General features: G+C 39.3%; 1 protein-coding gene and 1 pseudogene across 1 annotated transcript; both read left to right on the top strand.

The window, feature by feature from the left end:
- The first annotated feature begins 8,104 nt into the window (after positions 1-8,104).
- Positions 8,105-8,864, top strand: LOC144372683 (AN1-type zinc finger protein 5-like). Its single transcript, XM_078035981.1, has 2 exons — positions 8,105-8,294; positions 8,359-8,864. Exons 1-2 carry the CDS (start codon positions 8,144-8,146, stop codon positions 8,847-8,849), a joined length of 642 nt encoding a protein of 213 aa, XP_077892107.1. The 5' UTR covers positions 8,105-8,143; the 3' UTR covers positions 8,850-8,864.
- Positions 8,865-21,844: 12,980 nt separating this feature from the next.
- Positions 21,845-23,214, top strand: LOC144372676 (Krueppel-like factor 5 pseudogene; annotated as a pseudogene).
- The last annotated feature ends 785 nt before the right edge of the window (positions 23,215-23,999 follow it).

Here is a 23,999-nt window from a genome sequence, read left to right as displayed (position 1 = left end):
ACCTATAAAATTAGAGTACTTTCTTTTTGTTACTCAACTAATCTCTGGTTGAACTAAATAAAGATAGTCCCAGTAAAGAGGTGTGCTAATACACATTAAAGGCTAGATAAATTTTGGGTGATGTTACTGAGAAATACAGTCTGATTAATGTGATAAATATGTAAGCATTTGGTGATACTGATAGCTGCATATTCTTTTTCCATTTTTTTTATCACTTATCCCTTTTCATGTAGATCTTGCATTTCTGAGCTATGGTAGTTATTAACACTAATATACCAGAAACAGATAACAGAATCTGTGAGTCATTTCTGTCCAGATAAGTTTCCATTATGCTCACAACAATATTTAGTAGATTTGGACATAATCAGGGCCAATCAGGACCTTCCCTTACATTCTCAGCCAAGGGTAACAAAAAAAAGGTTCTCATTTTGGTTCCTAGAATGGAAAAGAGAAAATCCTGCATGATTGGTATCCACAGTTTTTTTTTTTTCATAGTTCTTAAACTACCTGCTCATGACTAAGCTGGACTGTACAGTTACTGAAGAAATCATCTTCAAGAACAGATTAGTTCATAATCACAATATGTATCTGCTAAATATTCAATATGATGAGGGTGAGAGGATGAGAAGATGGACTATAATGGAAAGGGGTAATTGGAAGGAAAACTGGCTCCCTCAGGAAGAAGGTTTTTAACCTATCTTAATTCCCATATGAAAAAAAATCATCACATTTATTCCTTCCTTTATCTCTTCTCTACTTCTGTCCTTCTTCATTTTATTGGTTATTTCTTTCTTATCTCTCACTCTCTATCCCTTCCTTGATTTCTTTCTAAGAGAAGATGTCTCAGTTTACTCTTCATATTTACTTCTCATGAACTATTCATTTGGAAAATAAAGATCTATGGGAAGCATATCTATTTATATTAGGTGTCATTACTCTGAGTTGTTTTTAGTTGAAAAATCTGAAAAATATATTTTAAGAGTATACACACTCACATAAAACATTAGTTTTTTTGTTGTTGTTTGATTGATTGTTTATTTAATTTATTTTCTAATACAACAAGCCATACATGTCCAGGTCAAGTGAGAGGCCTTACATTGTTTTACTAGGAACAGAACCAAAAAAATAAATGAATAAAATAAACTAACAAAAAAACCAACATCAGCAATAAAAACTAAATTATTTTCTATTACATTACTGACTTTTCTGTAATAAGAGCAGTTTATACTAATTTAGAGAAAGGTATTTTATCTTTTCCTGAGAAATATTCAAACTTTCAAAAATAATTTTCACTGATTTTTCACCCAAATATCAAAGAATGATTTTGTTTACTGAAAACTTTAAAGAAAAAAAAAGCTTTTTAAAGACAACTTAAATTCATTCAATGAATGACAACAGACTTTAGTTGTTCAGGTAAAGTAAGCATTTTCTACAGAAATTTTTGTAATTTTAAAAGAATAAAGTAATTGGATCATCAGAGTACAGCTTTGCCCCAAGTATCTGAATCCACACATTGATTTCAGGATGGCCAAAGCTTGGAAAAAAATGAAATTTTTCTTGAAGAAGACTCAAAGCCCTGGGTACCTATTTCTTTGTTCCCATGAATCTTTCAGGCACTGAGTGATTATTCTGTAAGAGGCACCAGAGTTAATGACTATTGCAGCATTATTAAAAGTGTAGCCATTTATCTGAGAAGACTTTCTGTTATTATTGAGTTTATTTATGGGAAATAGTCAATTTTCTTTCTTGGTCATAGATGTGTCAAAGACAGTTTAACAAGTTAAGAAACTTGACAGTTTCTTCTACCACAGTCTGGTTTATTAGTCTCCCTTGAAATTAATTATTTTATTTAATTTATTAAAAACATGTGTGTAAACTATTACCTTCTACTCTGTACTCAGCAGCAAGAAAACTGATGATCTATTTGCTTAACTTTGTTGCTTTGTACAAAACATCTCTAGACTTCACTTTTGGTTTTCAGCTAAATTCAGCATGATGTTTATGATAGAGCTCCTCTTATTTTCCTAATTCTTAACACTGTAATAGTATCTTATATTCTCCTACTCTACAAATACCTAAATTAGTGTAGTAATTATCCCAATACACACACATGAAAAATGTTGATTCCACTTTTCATGGAACTTAGCTTTTAATTCAGATGTATTTTATAATTATCATCCTGCTCTCATGGGGCTCCATCACTTCCCTTGACTGATCTCCTTGTGTTTTATTTATTTCAAAGGTTTTTACATTTATTTCATATTTTTAAGTAAATAGATGTAAAGAAAACAATTAGAAAAATATTTCAATAAGTGCAGAAGAAGGATTTGACAAAATACATGGTCAAAACACTAGAAAACCAGGTATAGTAGAAATATATCTTAACACTATAAAAGCTGTCTATAGTAAACACAAGAGAAGAGTTCTTCTTTTTCCTTTTTGGAGTGAGGAGATTTTACTGAAAAAAAAAAAACGGGTGAACAAAGAATTGCAAACAGGAATGTGGACTAGTAGCAAAACAAAAACAGAAATAAAAGAATCAAAAGGGCAGGGGGGAGGGGTGTCAGGAGGACAGAAGTGGGTAGCAGAGGAGAAAATGGCTTAGTAGTTTTTGTTGTTGTTCCCATGTCTTTAAAAAACCAACAAAAGAAAACACGCACACACAACCATTTGTTCTCGAGTAGAAACATAAATGGGGCAGAATGGAAAGCTGCGTCCTTCTCTCTTCCAAGGCAAAAAAAAAAGTAAAAGAAAATGCAGGCTGGAGGCTGCTCCCCACAGAGCCCCCTTCTGCAGTGGTGTGTACAAAGGGGCGGGCAGGGCAAGGGTTTGTGCTATAAAGGGCGGCATGCAGGTAACAGTGGCAGCTAGAGGGGGAACAGAGGCAGTGGGAGGGAGGGGTCATGCACTGCCCCCCCTAAGGGGGGGTCCAGCTTGTCAAGTCCAGGGAACCCTCTCTGAGTTCTGGGCACTCCCGGGATATCCCTGGGGATCCCACTCTCTCCAAGTCCAGGGCGACCGCCTCCCTATTGCTCCTGCCCCTCAAGGAGGGAGGCCACGCATACACCTCACGCTGGGGCTCAGTCCGCAGGCACCTGGTGCTGGGGCAGTAGCTGGCCACTGCTTTTGCTGTGGCTGAGGACTTTCTGCTTGAGCTTTGCCACCTGCTCACACAGCAGGCACGCGGTGGACGCCAGCTCGCTGTTCTGGCTCTTGAGCCTCTTCCCTTTCTCCTCCAGGCAGGAGGTGCGCTCTAGCTTGTGCTAGCATCACTTGGAGGCTGCAATGCAGTTGAGCAGCCGCTTGCGCTCTGCTTTTATGCGCTCCTGCGTGTCCTTGTGGATGACGACAGCCCGAGCTCTGCCAAAGCTTGGCACATCTGGCTACTCCTTGAGCGCAGCTGGGAGCGGTGGCCCCAGTGTGCTGGGGACAGCGGAGGTGGGAAGGGAATGGGCTCACCTGCGAAGGCGACCATGGCAGTTTCCTCAGGACCCCTGGCGCCACCGGCATACTTGTCATTGTAGAGGTATTTTACCTCTTTTTAGATTGATTCCCAAGTATTTTATTTTATTCTTTCTTTTTCTTTTTTGAGGCCATTGTTAATGGGGTGGCTTTCCTATTTTTTTTAAAGTGGATTCATTGCTTAAGTATAGAAATGCATTTGGTTTATGGGTGTTTATTTTATATTGTGCTATTTTGATGAATTTATTTATTAGTCAAGAAAGTTTTCATGTGATTTTTTGGATATTCTAAATATAGAATCATGTCATAAGGAAATAGTGATAGTTTGAATTCCTCTTATTCTATTCATGTATCTTTAATTCTTTCTTTTAATTGGTTTGGATAGAGTTTCAAGGATGTTGAATAGAAGTGGCCAAAAAAGCCAACCTTTTCCTTTTTTTGAATTTTAGAGGGAATACTTTAAATTTTTCTCCCTTAAGAATAATGTTTCTGAGGCTGGAGTAGTGGCTCAGTGGTAGAACCCTTGCCTGGCATATATGAGGCCCAGGATCTTATTTCTTGAACAAGACTCCTAAAACACAAACAATAAAATTAGTAATCAATAAATGGGATGGATTCAAACTAAGAAGCTTATTCTCCACAAAGGAAACAATCTATAACATGGAGAAAGAGACTACAGAATGGAAAAATAAATCTTTACCACACACAACATCAAATAGAGCAGTAATCTAAAAGATATATAAAGAACTCAACAAACTTTAATGAGAGAGAGAGAGAGAGAGAGAGAGAGAGAGAGAGAGAGAGAGAGAGAGAGAAGGAGAGAGAATTCATCAATAAATGGACTAGGGAACTAAACACTTCACAGAAGAATAAATGCAATTGGTTAACAAACGTATTTTAAAAAGACCATCATCTTTAGCAATTAGAGAAATGCAAATGAAAGCTATTTCAATATTTTATTTTACTGCAGTTATAATGGCAATTATCAAGAATACAAGCAATAATAGTGTTCATGAGGATGTGGGACAAAAGGTACACTCATAAATTGCTGGTGGCTACATCAATGTAGAGTAGGTCAATTCACAATAGCTAAACTATGGAACCAACCTAGGTAACCTTCAACAGATGAATGGATAAATAAAATGTGGTGTGTGTGTGGGGGGAGGGGTGGGTGTGTGTGTTAGGGAATATTATTTAACCTCAAAATAAAAAAAATTGCAACTGGCTGGCAAATGGACGGAACTTGAAAATATCATGCTAAGCTAAATAAACCAATAGCAAAGTTCCAAAAGTTGAATATTTTATCTGAAGTGCAGATGCTAATTCACAATGGAAGGCACTAGGGAAAAATAAATGCACTTTAGATTAGAGAGAGGGAAGTGAAGGGAGGGAAAGACGTATGAGGATTTGAAAGATAATGAAATGGATCAGATATTATTTCCCTGTACACTTATACAATTACATGACTGGTGTACTTCTACATCATGCACAACAAGAAAAATGTGAAGTTATACTCCATTTGTGTATACTGTGTCAATGCATTATACTGTTATGTGTAACTAATTGTAACAAGTGCAAAAAAGATGGAATAAAACAAATTACAAACTATAAGAATTAAAACACTTTTGTACTGAAATAGAAGGCAACATACAGACCAATGCACAAAAAAAGAGAATAAGGATAAGCCCAGACTCTCACTTCACACTCATGTTTTAGAAGGGAACCAATAATACAGAATGGATACAGGATAGTCTCTTTAACAGATGGTGCTGAGGACACTCAATAACTGCATGGCAAAGAAAGAAAACCAAACTTTATCTTACACCTTATCAAAACATCAACTCAAAGAGGAAAAAATGTAACAGTGAGATGTGAATCTGTAAAATTCCTGGATGAAAATACTGGGGTCCCATTTCCTCATCTCTTCCCATCTTACTAAGGTGACAAATATAAACTTTACTCTGATTTGATCACTAGACAGTGTTACATGTATTAAAATATGCTATACCACACAAGCTGAAGTTACTATTTTTCAATCTAAAATGTAAAAAAAAAAAGAAAAGCATAAAATTGTGAGCAAGATTTGAAAAGAAAACTCAGAAAAAACACTTTATATCATTGCTTTAGGAAATGGTTCTTTGGCTATGACAGTAAAAAGACAGGGGAAAGAACCATAAACAGACAAGTATAATTTCATTAAACCAAAAGCTTCTGCACAGCACAGTAAAGCATGAACAGGGAAAAGATTCAACTGTTGGAATGAGAGAAATTACTTACCCATCACCTGAGAAAAGTATAAATTCTAAAACACACAAAAAATCCCTATGAAAAAAACAGTAAACAAGCTGGGTACATTGGGGACATACCTTGAATACCAGTGGTTTGAGAAGCTGAGGTGGGAGAATCACAAGTTGAAAGCCAGCCTCATCAAGTTAGCCAGGCCCTAAGCAACTGAGAGGCTGACTCTAAATTTAAATAAATAAATAAATAGATAGATAGATAGATAGATAAATAAATAAATAAAACTCGGGGAATATGACTCAGTGGTTAAGTGCTTTGAGTTCAATTCCTAGTGGCAAAAAAAATGTAAACAGCTGTTTGCAAAGAAATGTAGCTAGGGTAAAATGGGTGCTGATCTTCAATGGATATAAAATTTTAATTGTATAAGATAAACAACTTCTAGATATTTGCAGGATAATTCTGTACTTATACTTTACAATACTCTAATGTTCACTTATATATATATATTTTCAGAGTACATATATCCTACCTAGTATAATTACTATTGTGCAAATGAGGAAGAGGGATACAAGGGATGGAGGGAGGGAAGGATGATGGAGAGAGAGGAGGAGGCAGAAGGCAGAAAAAGGAGGACTAGCCCCATGATGCTCTTCCTACACAGTCAGGATTACTGCTCACATTGGATCTGTCCTTGATTGAGTATTCTGCTGTTGCTATCATAATTTTTATTGATTTTATCTTACTACTTATTTTTCAAAGGAAATTCCAAGAAGACAATGAACCACAGGTATGAACACAGCACATAAATGTAACCTGCAGGTATACTGAATTTGGCCACCTCATGCACACTGAGTTTTCATTCCCATTATCACAAATTCTAGTGAGCAAGGAAATATGGGAGCTAAGAGAGAGTTGGGTACAATGTGACCATGTCCTATTCACAAGTAAGTAAAAAAGAGGAGCATGATGAAACCCAGTGAGGCCACACATTAATCTCCAATCAGAATTAGATTCAAATACAGAAAGAAGAAAGCTTTGTCACTCAAGGTACTTCACTGTGTTAACCCAACCTCTCCAGCTGAGAATATGAAGGGAAAGGAAAAGTAGGGTGATCCACAGTCATTTTTCTTCCAGTTCGTTCAAACTCATTAACAAACCAGTTGGAGAAATTGTTCACAGTTATCAAGGTGTAGTAAAAACAATTGCACTGGTTCTGTGTAACATATCCCCTGCTTTGGTATTAATGAACACAACATGGAAGTGTAAGTTCTCCAATGTGACTTGTTCATAAGTTTGCATTAAGAATTGATATGGCATACACCTAATAATTTAAAATGTTGCAATAAGAAGGACAATTAAAAGACAAAATGTACCATGGCATTTGAAGATATCACAGAAGAAAGAAATAGATTTCTGTGGCATAATGTCAATGGTAGAGGTCACCTGCTTCTAGACAGGAAGTCTAAGTTTTCATTTTGCATTGGGCCTGACAAATTACACAAGGTACCCAAAAATATCAGTAAAAAGTTGTATATTTCCCTGGAGAAAGTGATGATTCTAGGATTTGATGACATCAATTTAAAAATGAGCCTTAACATAAGAAGGAGGAAGAAAATGAAGAGTAAGAGGAGAGTCTGCCAAGGTGTCCAAAATGTGGATGCCTGACAAATGATGTAAGTACTAAAGTAAAAGATCCTGAAAGAGTGAAAGCTGGAAAAAATATAAGCAATAAAATAAAAACCTTTAACAGTAAATTATAAGTGAAAGCAACAAATGAATATATATTTATTAATAAAACATAATTGACTTCACTGATAAAAACTCTTGGGAACAGACAAATCTTTCATATAGAAGAGTTCAAAACAATGCAGGAGAATAGCATCGCCTCGCCCGAGCGCCGGGCGAAGAGCTAGCGTCAGTCGGCCAGATGGCGAAGCTGTCTGCATCAGGACTTCGCGCTCTCTCCCTGCCGGGAGCCGCGCAGCTTCCCTGGCGGTGGCGGAAACGACGAAAGCGCCTTCGGCGGACACTCACAACGCCCGGACCTCGCAACTTGAGCTCCACTCAACCCTTTCTCGGCCCACCTGGCCGCCCGTGGAGGCGTGAGGCGACGACGGGCGAGCTCCTAGAACAGCGTTAGCAGCCGCGGCCTCCGGTCCTCCCTCCGCCTCCTCCTCTGCACCCCCCCCTTCCCTCCTCTCACTTCCCGAGCTCCGGCGTGTTCTGGCCACGCTCGGCGCTGCTGCAGGAACAAAGAAGGACCCCGCGGCGGCGGCGGCGCCACCACCTCCACCTGCGGCCCCGACCCGCTCCTGGCCCGTGGCGGCGGCTCCAGGCGCCCGGCTCATCCTTCCCGGAGGCCTCGGCTCAGCCCTATCGCGCCGGCGTCGCGCGCGACCTCGACTTCTGCATTCCCTCCGGCCCCCGCAGGCAGAAAAATATGGCTCAGGAGACTAACCAGACCCCAGGGCCCATGCTGTGTAGTACAGGATGTGGCTTTTATGGAAATCCTAGGACAAATGGAATGTGTTCTGTTTGCTACAAAGAACATCTTCAGAGGCAGCAGAATAGTGGCAGAATGAGCCCAATGGTTTGGATACTCAAGTGTAGGATTGCAGCAAAGTTAAAGTGCTTAAATCACTAACCTAATTAAATGAACAGCCAGTGGTTCCAACAGTCCTACCTCAGATTCTGCATCTGTACAGAGAGCAGAGGCTAGCTTAAACAACTGTGAAGGTGCTGCTGGCAGCACATCTGAAAAATCAAGAAATGTGCCTGTGGCTGCCTTGCCTGTAACTCAGCAAATGACAGAAATGAGCATTTCAAGAGAGGACAAAATAACTACCCGGAAAACAGAGGTGTCAGAGCCAGTTGTCACTCAGCCCAGTCCATCAGTTTCTCAGCCCAGTATTTCTCAAAGTGAAGAAAAAGCTCCTGAGTTACCCAAACCAAAGAAGAACAGATGTTTCATGTGTAGAAAGAAAGTTGGCCTTACAGGATTTGACTGCCGATGTGGAAATTTGTTTTGTGGACTTCACCGTTACTCTGACAAGCACAACTGTCCATATGATTACAAAGCAGAAGCTGCAACAAAAATCAGAAAAGAGAATCCAGTTGTTGTGGCTGAAAAAATCCAGAGAATATAAATTACTACTTGTGAAGAGACTGAAAATTTGTTTTTATTATAATATATTGTAGGAAAACATTAAAGAGCAGATGCATGGCCATTTTCCTTTAAAAAAAAAAAGAATAGCATTGCTTCCTGCATGTGGAGCTTAGTAACCTTGTCATTTTAAGGGTGGGAAGATTCCAGTGACTTGATTGCAACAAATAGTGAAGGAATAAAGGAAAAGTATTACATTCCCAAAGGATGAACCTGGCACAAACTACCTTTACAATGGGTGGACTGTAGTGCTTCAAATATTTCAGTGACCATCAGATAACCTCATCATTCTGTGACAACAAGGCATTTCAAATCCATACTATTTCTTCCAAAATTATTTAATCAGTTCTCTTTATAGGTGATTAACAATGACCATTTTCATAAGCAGGAAACAAACCATAAGGATACTCTCTCCATCAGTGTTGAGTGCCTACCTTGCAGTGATTAAATGGAATAATTAGTTTTAATTTGTTTTTAATTAACAAATATTTATTGCCCATGTTAATGGAATCAAGCATAAAATTTCCAAGTGCATGGTACAAAATGATTATATCTAGTTAGTTAGTTCTACTTTCATCCCTTGCCCTGCCACAGCACCCTTCCTACCCTCCAGAAATTACTATTGAGCTTTTATATTACTACTAAAAAATCAACTCTAGGGTGTAGGTGGCAAACATGGTAATAGAAAAAAGCTTTCTGCAGCCACAAAAAACATTTGCAGAAATGAGCTCTCCCCACATCTCAGACACCATAAATGTTAACACCTGGCTGAGTCTTCCTTTATTTTACTGTACACAATCAGAAAAATGATCTCCAACAATTGCCTTCACTATGCTGACCATATTTTTTTCCATATATCTTCCATTTGGCTTCAGTTCCCACCACATGATAGGGGTTCCACTGAGATCTTCAGAAACCACTATGGCACCAAATTTCAAGGTTCCTGCTTTGTCACCCTGTAGTTCACTTTTTAGGGGTTTTTAGAACCAAAGTTTCTGCCTTTCATTTTAAAATCATCTCTTCCAGAAATCCATGTTATTACATTTTCCTGGTTTCCTATCTCTTTAACTGGATGCCCTCACTCTCTGTCTCCTTCATATAATTTTCTTCACCAATGCTAAATATAGGGGTGTCCCCAGCTCAGAGAAATGCTCCCTGTAGCCACACCCTGAGTCATGCTCAGTCTCATGGTAGTATTTTCCACATTCCCTTGATTTCCAAATATTCATTTTTTTCCCAGTCCTCTCCTCTCATGTTCAGACATGTTCTTGTGGATATCAAGGAGAAATCACAAACATCAACATAAAAGCCTTCTTCAAGACTAGCACTCTTTTCCCTGCCTCATGTGGTTTTTCTGCTCCATACAGGATTGGGTATCAGCCACTACCCTAGAGTGCTCAAGTCAAAAATTCAGCAATTGTCCTTGATCTTTTCAACATTACACTCACACCAATCCATCCCCCAAACCTGCTTATCTTAAAGACAATATTATAAACATGTATGTGTGAAATAGGGACCCAGAGAGATACATGTATTCAAACTTATTGCTTTATAAATATACAATTACATTAAGTATTTGTACAATTACATTAAGTATTTATGAAATATATAATTATAAATAAATAAGTCATGTTAAACCACTTTTATTCCTATAACCAAGTCATGCCATCATTTTATATAATATATATAATATTGATGATCACATCCATGGGGACAAGTTCTGCTAAATGTTCACAAATCCTCCTCATATTGAGGGACTTAAAAGCTGCTTTTGCCAAAAAGCACTGAATATTCACTTAGATACCCAGTGGACAACTACAAGTGAGATAACACTTGGCATCTCTTAGATATACTTATTCTATTTAATGGCTTATAATAATCACACTATATAAAAGAGAATGAAATACCTGCAATATTAGTAAGGACTCCTGAAACATCCCAGGCACAATGGGTGTAGGAAGAGGCCATGAATAAATTGAATCCCTTTTCCTACTTCTGAATAAAATTTGAAAAAATAATATATGTTCATACACACACACACACACACACACACACACACACACACACTGGGTAGTTATTGTAATACTCCCTTTCATAGCTGGATGATTAATTTCATACATACAATTAATGAAGGTTTGTACAAAAAAAAATAAAAAGCTGCTTGTAAAGCAAGTACTGAAGAGTTTTCTAAAATGTTTCTTAACCAAGCCAGACAATAAATAGGCAGATACTCTGGTGGAAGCTAGAAAAATGTCAAAAGTACACTTCTGGTGCCATCTAGTGTCTAATTAGGACTTAGCACTTCTAACAATGGGAAAGTACCCACATTAAGCAGAGCAGTAAGTACAAGTAGGGATGAGACAGGAATTCTTGAAACCTCAAAGAGAAGTGGGGAGATGAAACTGGAGAAGCAAGCAAGGAAGGGATCCTTAAGGAGGCCTTTATCTCACAGGTAGGAAAGGACTGGGCAGCTAAATGACATGGTGAGGGGTGTGTTTTAGAATAATTGAGAAGGTAAAACATTGCCATGGATGGTAACATTAGATCAGATGCCTAAAGGGGGTCAGTACTTCATGTTTCTTTAGTGCCTGAATTCTTGGGTCAGTCCAGGGGAATGGTAGCCCCCACGAAAATGAGAGCAGAGATTCCTTGCTGTTTTGTTCATGTCTGTGTCCTCTCTGCCTAGGACAGAGCCTGGTAATATAGCTTTTTTTAAATGCAAGGAGTTATGTTTCCATATATAAAATTAAATGAAGGCTGCAGTTTTGCCTAGAGGTAGAGTGTTCGTCTATTATGCATGAGACATTAGGCTCAAGCCTCACCATCACATAAAAATAAAATAAATGTATTGTGTCCACCTACAACTAAAAAAGAAATGTTGAAAAGAAAATAAAATACTAAATGATAATACTGTCAAAATAGATCCCCTGCCCCACCCATTGCAAACTGCCTTTTAGAGAATCATGAACCTGGAGCTTGGCCTTACACCAGCCTGAGAGGCAGACATCACTTTATGTCCTACTTTACAGATGTAGGGAGTTTTCCAAAGTAGCACCTGGAAAGAGTCAAGGCCTCTTCCCTAATCAATGCTTTTTTTTCATTGCCCAGGTGCTAGGAAACCTCTGCCTGTGAGTGAGTGAGTGAAGGGAACTGTGTGATCCAGATCAGGCTCCAGCAAGTGATGGCTGCATCACAGGCTTATCCTCTCTGGACTTCAGGGTCTCAATATGTAAACAGCAGGCACCAAGAAAATTCTCTGTGGACACACCAGAAAAACTTATTGTTCCCCACAAACAAAGTGTCTCAGGAGATATCCCAAGAACCCCTTCCAGAAACCCCATGGGACCCAGTCAACCTGAAAATATAGAAAGTACACAGCATCCCATGAGAGGGAGGAAGATAGAAAGGCTGTGCCATGGCATCTTCAGCCTCCCTCCATTGCCTCAGTGGGTAAGAGGGGAAACTGAGGGCCCCAATGGAGCAGACCCTGATGTCATATTACTATCTCAGAGCCCAAAGACCCTGCTTCCCCTTTGGGTCCACAGTGACTCCTGACAGAATTACTGGATGCCTCTTCTGACTCCCTTTGCCTCCTATGGATGCACCCACCATGCCCTCTGCTCCTGCACCACTGTGCCTCCTGGTTCCTAGGCTGTGCTCTCCTAAGTGGTCCTGGGTGGGGTGCTGCCTCCCACGTGCTTCCCCTGTCTTCTCCCCGCCCACTGTTCTTACGAGCTGGGCTCCACTCACTCAGCCTGACTCTGCCTCACCAGCTCTGCCCACTAGGTCCTCTCCATTTTTTTCATAGACTCCACCCAGCATCTGGCCTCTTAGCTGCACTGTTCTGCAGAGCCATGCCCACTCCACCCATTTGATCCTCTGCATTCTGTCCACGTAACTCATCCTCCGATGACATATTTAACACTCTGGGATTGCAGGTTTTTCCCTCTAGCCGTGGAACCCTGGCAGTCTGGCTTGGCCCAATTCCACCAGCATCCACTAACATACCAAATGGCTCTGCTCTTCTTCATTAGCCATGGTTTTCCATGAAGTTCACTCCTACACCAGCCTCCCTGTCACCTGGCTTCTCCATTGCTCCTTGAAAACTCCATCTGAAATGAATGAAAAAGATCTTGCAGAGATGCCCACGGTTGTGACACCACTGAGTCTAAGGGACAAATACCTTTGGGCTCTGGTCACGTTTGAACCCCACATCTTCAATGGTTCACCTTGAACCACTCTGCTCACCACAGAGTATCTCCATTTACAAAATTCCAGCTGATGATAATACTTTATTTGCATAAATGTGAGCATGTTTTCAGCACTGTCTTTGTATTATGGATGCAGAAGAGGCACTGTCAAGAAACTAGCAACGTCCCTGCCTTATTTGTGAAAGATCCCAGCCAGATTAAAAAAGCATGTTTTCAAAGAACATGGCCTTCTTCTTTTTTTTAATGCTCTGTGGCCTTCAGCACCTTCTCTTATCCTTTCAACACAGGATGGGCCCAGCTACTTGGCAAACAAGAGTCATCTGTGATCTCTTCTGCAGCCAGCCTGGGGCATCTCAGAATGAGGGAGCATAAGTGTCTGTTCATGGCCATCTTTCTAAAGGTTAAGTCTCAGAAGAAAAGACTCTTTATAATGACTTATGTATAACTATTGTTTTTTTCCGACAGCCTGACTCAATGCTGTTGAGATAGGGCAGCAGTTGGGGACTTGGGTTTCAAGCTGCAGAAACTGAACTGGGTGCTTTTAAAAAAAATGCTCTAGATGACACTGGGGAGGTCAAGGGAACCTGATGGCAAAATTCAATAAAACCAGGAGCTGGGTTTTGCCAGGTGATCTCAGTGCCCCAAACCCCTTTATAGTCTTTCCTGAGCCTGCTGCTATATGAGCACACTGGAAGCCTTTCTGCTGTTGCTTTGTTGCTGCTCAGATTCTTAGTCTTCAGAGAAGGGTTCTGGTTGGCTGGGTATAGGTATTGGCTGAGAGTATAAATTCTTCACATTAAAGTAGGTATTGAAGGATGAGTTGAAGTATGCTAAAGAACAAATGGAAGGACATTAAAGGTAGGAACACCATTTGTGACCTCACAATGAAATTGTGTCTTCTCAGAATCACATAACCACACCATACCAGGTGCTTTTCTTATCATGTCATTCTATGTCCACAAACCTTCCAAAAATAGTGCCATATTTTGGGAAACTCTTTGCATTGTTCTACAACAATGCTAAAGACTCCTATAAAGAATTCAAAATATACAGTCGAATACTGAAAAACTGGCCAAAGGGTGCGAATATTTCCAAAATTCAGTGCCTCAAACACCAAAATTTACATTAGGTAGTATCATTTGTCAGGCCTTTTTAGTCACATAGATTGGAGGGTAAAAAAAAAGCAAGGGTGGGTAGAAAGAATAAAAAGAATTTAATTAAAATGTGGGCTGAGTTTGTGGCTCACTGGGAGAGTGCTTGCCTAGTGCACATGAGGTGCTGGGTTATATCAACAACACCACATAAAAATAAAAAAAAAATGTCAAAAATTATAAAAAAGTTATTAAATATGAAAATAAACCATTTTAACTTGAATTTAAGAAAAAAACCCAAAATTAGTAAAAGAGAAGTAGTTGCTAACATGACATATTTATTTTGTGACCAAAGTGCTTGTTTGATATAAGAACACACTAATATTGTGATTAACAATGTGTCTCAAAAGTTAAAAAGTAACATTAAAAAAATCTGAGGATGAGGCTCAGTGGTATGTGCCCCTAGGTTCAAACTCTTGTACAAAATAAAAAAGAAAGAAAGAAAGAAAGAAAGAAAAAGGAAAAAAATGTGGTTCCTTTTTCTTATATTTCATATTGCAATTTTAGCATTCATTTTCACCTATAGTGGAGGCTGTGAAAAGTCTCTCACACATATGTCCATTCCCACACCTGACATTTTGCTGTCAGGCTATTGTTTTATGTCAAGGTCTATACTTTACCTTCCACCTCACTTTAATTGGAAATCTTTTCAAATCCTAGGTTTCTCTGGAGGCAGGGTTCATCTTCAGTCCTTGGACTCTGGCTTCTTCCTTCTGTGTTCATTTGGATTCCAGTCTTTTTTAGAGAAGACCCACTTCAAAAATGGGAACAATAAGGCTTGCTTAAAATCACTTTCCTAATGGTCCATCAGTGCAGGAATTGAGATTGGGACCAGTGTTAGCCTCTTGTGGAACAGGTCTCAGGAGAGCCATGGGAGCCCTGAGATTTTGGACTTGACTGTTGGCATCAAAAGAAAAGATACTCACTCTCTGAGAACATTCTGGGGCAGGTGAGGGATCTAGGAGATGACTCAGGCCTAACTCTGCCCCAAGGGCTCAGATTAGGTAAAGTCGAGGTTTTGTGTTGTACTTTCTTTCCATCCCCAGACCTGAATAATAATTGGAGACAACGATGGCTGGTTCTCTTGGCCTACATTATTCCTGTACCTGAGGACAATGAACAGAAAGTAAAAAAAAAAAAAAAAAAAAAAGGAGAAAAATCAATGCATCTGTCTTTCCACTACTAGAAAAATATACCCATAAAATACTGAAAAAGATTTCCTTTTACTTGAAAATCAAAAAAGCCCAGTGGTTGGCAGTCTGGGCTTCTATGCCTATCCAGCTATGCCATCATGCCCCAGAACCCTTTCTGTTTTTCATTCTGCAGTCTATTCAATACAGCAATCAGGGGAAAAGGAAGAAGGAAAAAACAAAGATCTAGAGGACCAGTTGCTTCCACTGATATCTCATTGGCCAGCACAGAATCATAGAGACCCCTATCTGCAAAGGATATTGGGAAATACAGTTTGTTTTTCCCTTTTAGTTTGGGTTTGGTTTTGTTTTTGGTTGTGGGGACCGAATCTAGGATTTCTTAAGCACTGAACAACCATCCCCAACCCTTTTTATAGTTTAGAGACAGCGTCTCTCTAAGATTTTTAGGGCCTCACTACATTGCTGATGCTGACCTTAGACTTGTGTGCCTCCTGCCTCGGCCTCTATAGTGACTGGGATTATAGGCATGTGCCACCAGGCCTGCCTGGCTTTTTTTTTTACATACTGGAGTTGGGTCCTGTGGGAGGCCATCCTTACACGTGATTTGAGTAACCTCCCTGGCTGGGTGAGAGGCACTTAAACACAGCCTGTGTTAAAAAGCTTCCCCACCCTTTCCCAGGTCCAAGGGCTTGTCCGTGCTGAGCCATGCCTGGCCACTGACCTGAAGACCCAATTGCCAGCCCTGACCTTGGGATGCTGCCCCCCTTATCCTTCATTGGATGGCATTTTCCCTTGAATTTTTTGTTGCCCAATAAAAGCTCACTCCCTGGCGTGCTCTCCCTCCCTCGCTAGTCTCTTCTGTAAACCTTGCCACCACATTAGGTGGCTGGAGGTGGGAACTAGGAGAAGCCATCTCGGAGCTGCATTAAAGGTATGAGAGTCTGTCTCTTTAATTTAAAACTCTCTAGCAATTTCTTATGCAGCAAATCTTCTTTCATAAAGCTCACGCTAGTCTCGTGGCAGAGGAACCCAGAGCAAGGCACATGGGAAACACTGGTTTTACTATTGAACTGTACTTTCAGCCCTAAACCTGTCATTTTGAATTATTAGAAACCCATTTTATAAAATAGAAGGTCCCAGTAGAATGAATTAGGGATACCTGAACCTGGACCTTAACAACTAGTTGTGCTCGTGTGGCTTAGTGCAGGCCCAGTGCGTTGTCACACGGTGGCATGAAAGGATGGACATGCAATGAGGATTGTGTCCTCATGGGCTGTTAAAGGAGAATAGCTGAATAGGTGGCCAGGCTGAGATATTATTCTTTCACATGTGTTAGGGTGGGCATCTCAGGTGGAGAAGGGGTACAGGGTGAGTGCATTTGGGTGGTTACCCACTGAGATACATCTCCAGTTTTTTAAATATTTTTTTGTTGATAGATATTTATTTTGTTTATTTATATGTGGTTCTGAGAATCAAACCCAGTGCCTCACACATGCCATGCAATTCAATTGTGCTACCACTTAACCACAGGTCCAGCTCATCCCCAACACCTTTTATTTATTTGTTTGTTTTGGCCCTTCTGGGATTGAAATCTTGGATACTCCACCACTGAGCAACATCACCAGCCTCATTTTGTATTTTATTTAGAGTCTCACTAATTTTCTTAGTTAATCACCATTGTTGAGGCTGACTATGAACTCATAATCCTTCTGCCTCAGCCTTCTAAGCCACTGGGATTACAGGTGTGAGCCACTGTGTCTGGGTCCCCTTTCTTTCTTTTTTTTTTTTTTGATACAGGATTAAATTGTTTCTCAGGACCTCACCAAGTTAATGAGGCTGGCTTTGAACTCTCAATACTCCTGCCTCAACTTCCACATTCACTGGAATGACAGGACTCTGCTACTGAGCCAACTTTAATACAATTTTTAAAGTTATTTATTCCATGGTAATATGGATCTATTGAAACTTACAATACAAAAACATACAGATAATATATTCACTTATTATAAATACATTTATAAGAATTAGCATATGCCATTTTTATAAAAATAGATGTCACAAAACTTACTCTCATTGACCAAATGTGACCCATAAAATCTTTTTTTTTTAAAGAGAGAGTGAGAGAGGAGAGAGAGAGAGAGAGAATTCTTAATATTTATTTTTTAGTTCTCGGCGGACACAACATCTTTGTTTGTATGTGGTGCTGAGGATCGAACCCGGGCCGCACGCATGCCAGGCGAGCGTGCTACCGCTTGAGCCACATCCCCAGCCCCATAAAATCTTGAAAACATATGGATATTTGATTTATATATTTTTATTCTTTTTCAAGATTTATTATTATAGACAAGTTCAAAACACTGAATGAGTGAATGCAGACAATTATGTCAATTTCCCAAATTATTAATTGAGGATAATATTTTATTTTTCCTAGTAATGACATTTATTTTCCCACAAATACTGCATGTAGAATTTATGTGTTGAAGCTGAAAAGTTGATTACACAGAAACTGAAAACAGAAATGCTAACCAGATTTATGATAAGAATGAGAAAGGGACTGATTGTGTGTAAGGAGTACCAAAAACAATTAAGATCAGAAAGTAACTCTTAGGTTTTAAAGCACAATAAGGTGATTATGTTCGATAATAACTTCTTAAACAAATTAAAATAGCCAGAAATTTTCAGGTTTCAAACAAAGAATAATAATTTTAATGAGATGAAAATTACCCTGATCTGATAATTACACACTATATACACATTTTGAGTTACAATAATGGGTCTCATATCCATGTACAAATAGTAGATTCCAGTTAAAAATTAAAATAAACAGAAATCAACTCTTTGATATTTTAACCAAATATCTACATTACCTCAGATTTCAAAGTGGTATCCTATGTTCATAAATGTTTCACTATTTTGGTTTTTCTTACTATCCTGTCTTTTATATCTAAAAGGTCTAAAGAGTCATGGAATGATTTAGCCTCATCCACATGGTTTTCTGATGACTGCTATTTTTTTCAAAACTTGTTTACACTTTATTTTCTTATTTTATTTTTTATGTGGTGTGGAGGATTGAACACAGTTTCTCACATGTGCTAGGCAAGCACTCTACCACTGAGCCACAATCTCAGTCCTGATGCCTGGTATTTTTTAATATGTGGCTTGAAACAATTTAAAATACATACCTACTATTTCAGAACACTTGACTTAAAACACAACATGCCTTTTATAGAAAATACTCCATCAGATTAACATCAAATTTTCTGTATCAATTTTATGTTTGGTTTCTTTACTGAAGAAATACATTCTGCTTTCTTCAAGCAGATGAATATTGGGATTTTATGGAAGTCATCTTTTAGGCTTGGGTCAAATTCTTGTTCTTTAATTAAAAACCTTACAATAGAATGAATTTGAGTCTATCTGAACTGTGACTTTAATTACCACCTTTATTCCAGATGATTGAGGAGAAGACAATAATAAAATATTTCTACTGATATTCAATAGCTGGTCTTTGGTCACTTAAGACATTTTTTCTGGTCATGATAATAACATATATGCAAGATGGATAGCTACATTGAGGATTCAAAGACAGGCCTAAAATACCGCCAAAAAGCTTTCTACAATATTACTAGAATATTTTAACATTATGAAAAAAATTTGAAGCAACAACATATGTAGCCGTTATTAAAAGAAAAGATTTAAATCTATTAAATCACATATATGAGGAACTGCATAATTAAACATAATGGCCAACATTTCTACTGAGGACTTTTTATTTCAGAAACACATCCATATTTGATACTTCTTCTTCTTTCATACACAGTACCTCTAGAATATATGTAATATGACTCCGTATATGTCATACAAGATGATCAGATTTAGCATCAAGGTAACACTTTAATGAAGTAAAAGATTATAAATACAAATCAAAAAACCATCTTAGAGGGCATGATTCTCAGTGTCATCTTAGATAATAAATTAAAGGCATTATTAGGTCAGGTAGTAAATGGTCAAAAGATAGCACTAAAAAAATACATCTGTATGCACACCTACTACGTTGAGATTCATTTTTTCAGATGGTTGCAATTCTTTACTTTTGTGCAATCCTTCCATTTCAATTCACTGAAAATTGTAGAGTTTTCAATATGTTCCTACTGCTTAATCAAGAAGAGAAAGATGAAATCAGAGTAACACACTACCCCAGAAAAACCTCAAGATGAGAGTATATCAAGAACTATTTTGATAATATATGGTAATTCTGAATCTATAAGAAAGCCTATGTACACTGGGAGCACAGTTGCCATTACATAATTCAGACATAATTTGGTAATATTATTGGAATGGCACCTGGAGAATATTAGAGGGACTTGATAACTGAAGTGAGAAAAATGTGTGTTGGGTGAATCCACATATATCCCTGGTAATATGATAGGTTGAGATTGATGAAGATGACACTATTGAAAGAAAGGCTTCTCCTTCATTTTCTCCTAAGATATATACTATTAATATGGAATAAGAAAAAACATGAAAAAGATCAACAAACTATATTATTTTATTAGTAAAAAAGAAACATTTTCCTCTGAAGTTTGCCTTGAGATTTCAGCTAACACTATAATTTCCTTCTGCAACTTCACATTCCTTTTCTAGCACACAATCTACTACAAAAACTTTACCATTGGTATCTTGGCCCTAATACATCTAGGGATGCTCATAATTATGGGATTCATAGTTACAGATATTTTTGTCTCAGAATTTTGGAGATGACATCAAATAAGAATTAATAATCTACTATTACAGTTTTTTGGGGGGTGCTTCTCCATTTGTACCACCTGCCCACTGAGTGTTCTCTATGACACCACCTTCAGCCCCAGAAGCTCCTGCTTGGCAAAGTTCAACCATAAATTCTCACATCAGAGCCTGTGATTCCTTGTTTCTTTAGGGTATTCTGCATGTTCTTGAATGCTTGATTTGTATTCTCTTCTACTGCCATCATCAATGTTACCTAACATGATCTTATATTTATTACTGTATGCTGAACAATTGTACCAATGTATTACTTTCTAAGGCATTTATTTTCAATATTCGTGGTTTTACAGGAAGTCTTTTTTTCTAAGACTCATGTCCTCGGGTCTTTCTAAAAGTCAATAAATAGATAAAACTCTAACTAAAAAATAAATGATGTTATCACCATTAATACATGAACATTAAAATAAATAAACAATATTTAAAACTCTCAGGCAATAGGTATAAGGACTTAGATCACATAGATCAATTTGGTGGAAGACACAAACTACCAAAATGCATTGTATCCTTGGTGATCTTTGTACTGGGAAGAAGTGATTGGTTTCAGCATTGGACTCTCACCCAGCCATGGGTTTAGTAGAGTAGAACACTGCTGTTTTCTTCTGTAAGCATGACATGGTATCAATCATACGTAAAAAGAAAAAAAATAACAGAAATAGGAAATGGTTCTCTCAGAAAAAAAAAGAAATTACAAGCACATTCTGATAGTGCACAGAATATCCAAAAATGTGTCCTCTGTATACGGGGCATCTACAGAAAGCATGAACTTGTATACCTGCTGGGAGAAAGAAAAATGTTGCAACCCTCCGGCGAATTGGGCTTTATTATTTGAAAGTACAAAAAAATAGCCATTGATAAAGCAATAATTCTTGCAGGATTGAAAATTGAATGTACATTTGCAAGAATATAAAATAGATTCCCAGAGCTATTCAATACAAAAATATTGTTAAAAATGAAATTCAGAAATAGCCCAAATGTCCATCATTTGTTTAGTTCCAACTTTGGTCTATCTATACCATAGAAAGTTAAGATTATTGCATATGTGGAGTGTTTTCCAGGTTGTTTCATTGAGTGAAAAATAAGGGGCAGACAGGATAAGGAGCACTCCCTTTTGGGTAAGAAAGAAATTTACATAATCACATATTATTGTTATTGCCTCCTACCAGAACAAGAAACAGTAAGAATATATACTAGAAACAATTAAATTAGTTGTTCATGAAGGGCAATGGTTAAAGATTAGTGAGGACGGAATATAGGTGAGTCTTCAGTGTATTTTAACATGGGTTTATATTTGAGCCACATAAAGAAAAACCATGTTCAAAACATAGAGTTAGAGTCGCGGGGCAGAACTTGCGCTGGCAGCTCTCTCTTGGAGATCTGCGGTGGCGGGAGCGGGCTCCAGCGAAAGAGAGAGCGCGCGGTGGGTGGGGCGGGAGAAAGTGGCTGCCTGGAGGACATTGGCGTTTACACATGGCAGAGCGTAAGAGTTTTGCTTTTTGTGTGAGCCTTTGAAAACTGTGCCTGCTGTTGACCCAGGGGTCTGCCCAGAGCTTCCCCTCCTCCGCTTGCGGCCCCGCGGCGGAGCTCGCCGCCCGAGCCAACATGGGCCAGGTGGGAAACGGGCCTAACCCACGTACCACAGCCAGAGCCGCTCCCTTAGTGCCCATGGCTACGCGGGTGCTGGCCATGAGCGCCCGCCTGGACTTGTGCCCCAGCCGCTGGCCCCGCAGGATGATCCTGTGTTAGCGCAGCTCAAGTCGGTGCTGGGCGCCACAAACCCAGCTCGCGATGCGGCGCACGTTCCTGGGCGAGGAGCTGAAGTACCCTCACTACCACCCACAGGCGCAGCCAGCGCCCCGGCAGCCGCCACAGCCAGCGCTGCCTCCTGCCGCTGGCCCGCGGCTGCCTCCAGAGGAGCTGGTCCAGACAAGGTGTGAAATGGAGAAGTATCTGACACCTCAGCTTCCTCCAGTTCCAATTATTCCAAAGCATAAAAAGTATAGACGAGACAGTGCCTCAGTCGTAGACCAGTTCTTCACTGACAGTGAAGGGTTACCTTACAGCATCAACATGAACGTCTTCCTCCCTGACATCACTCACCTGAGAACTGGCCTCTACAAATCCCAGAGTCCGTGAGTAACATACATCAAGACAGAACTGTTACCATTTTCAGCCACCAAAGTGAAACGACTTCCCCTCCTCCTCCTCCGGCCCCAACCCAGGCCCTCCCTGAGTTCACCAATATATTAAGCTCCCACCAGACCTCAGCTCCAGAGGTGAACAATATTTTCATCAAACAAGAACTCACTATACCAGATCTTCATCTTTCTGTCCCTCCCCAGCAGGGCCACCTGTACCAGCTACTGAATACACCAGATCTAGACATGCCCAGTTCTACAAACCAGACAGCAGTAATGGACACCCTTAATGTTTCTATGTCAGCCGCCATGGCAGGCCTTGACACACACACCTCTGCTGTTCTGGAGACTTCAATGAAACAATTCCAGGGCATGCCCCCTTGCACATACACTATGCCAAGTCAGTTTCTTCCACAACAGGCCACTTACTTCCCCCCATCACCACCAAGATCAGAGCCTGGAAGTCCTGATAGACAATCAGAGATGCTCCAGAATTTAACGCCACCTCCATCCTATGCTCCTACAATTGCTTCCAAACTGTCAATTCACAATCCAAATTTACCTGGCACTCTGCCAGTTAATACGCAAAATATCTAACCTGTCAGGAGTAATCCCGATTTGGAGAAACGCTGCATCCACTACTGCCATTATCCTGGTTGCACAAAAGTTTATACGAAGTCTTCTCATTTAAAAGCTCACCTGAGGACTCATACTGGTGAAAAGCCCTACAAGTGCACCTGGGAGGGCTGCGACTGGAGGTTCACGCGATCAGATGAGCTGACCCGCCACTACGGGAAGCACACGGGCGCCAAGCCGTTCCAGTGCGGGGGTTTGCAATCGCAGCTTCTGGCACTTGGACCACCTGGCTCGGACCACATGAAGAGGCACCAGAACTGAGCCGCCAGCGCCACGCTCTCTGCTGCGTGCGCCACAGTCTGTTTGGCAACCTTTAAACTACAAACTTTATTATTTATATATATATATATATATATATATATATATATATATATATATATATATATATAATATATTATTTATATATATATGAAAGAAAAGAAAAAAGAAAGAAAGAAAACAAAACAAAAAACTGGAAATGTATATTTTGTATATTTGAGAAAACGGGGAATACATTGTATTATTACCAAAGTGTTTGGTCATTTTAAGAATCTGGAATGCTTGCTGTAATGTACACAGCTTTACTCAAGCAGATTTCATCTCATGACAGGCAGCCACATCTGGCCTGGGTGGGGGTGGAGGAGGGGTGCGCAGTGTTTTTACCTCGGCACCATCGTTTAACATGACAGTGGTTAGTGAACAAATCACTTGGCAGGTACTGGGAAGAAGGATGTCTTGTATGTCAAGATTTTACTTGACGGACATCGTTTTTTGTCATTAATAAGTGATCCCTTAGAGGTACGTACTGTACCTGGAAATTCACAAATAGCCATTGAAAAATGTGTGTGTGTGTGTGTTTTTAATGAGTTGCCTATATTTGCTATTCAAAAATTTGTAAATATGCAAATCAGCTTTATAGGTTTATTACAAGTTTTTTTTTTTTTTTAGGATTCTTTTGGGAAAAATCAAACTTCTTTTGAAAATAACCCTAAATACATTTACAGTTAGATTTTGTGATAAGATACCTCTCAAAACGTTACCAAATTCATTTCTTAGAGGGGAAGGAA

Source organism: Ictidomys tridecemlineatus, unplaced genomic scaffold, assembly GCF_052094955.1.
Source record: "Ictidomys tridecemlineatus isolate mIctTri1 unplaced genomic scaffold, mIctTri1.hap1 Scaffold_145, whole genome shotgun sequence".
Lineage (NCBI taxonomy): Eukaryota > Metazoa > Chordata > Mammalia > Rodentia > Sciuridae > Ictidomys > Ictidomys tridecemlineatus.
The sequence above is the reverse complement of the archived record's forward strand: the minus strand, read 5'-3'. Positions and strand labels throughout refer to the sequence as shown.

Excerpts from the sequence above, each read along its gene's own strand:
- LOC144372683 (XM_078035981.1), top strand. The coding sequence starts at position 8,144 with ATGGCTCAGGAGACTAACCAGACCCCAGGGCCCATGCTGTGTAGTACA. Across the intron at positions 8,295-8,358 it reads TGGCAGAATGAGCCCAATGG|GAACAGCCAGTGGTTCCAAC; the intron begins TTTGGATACTCA and ends ACCTAATTAAAT.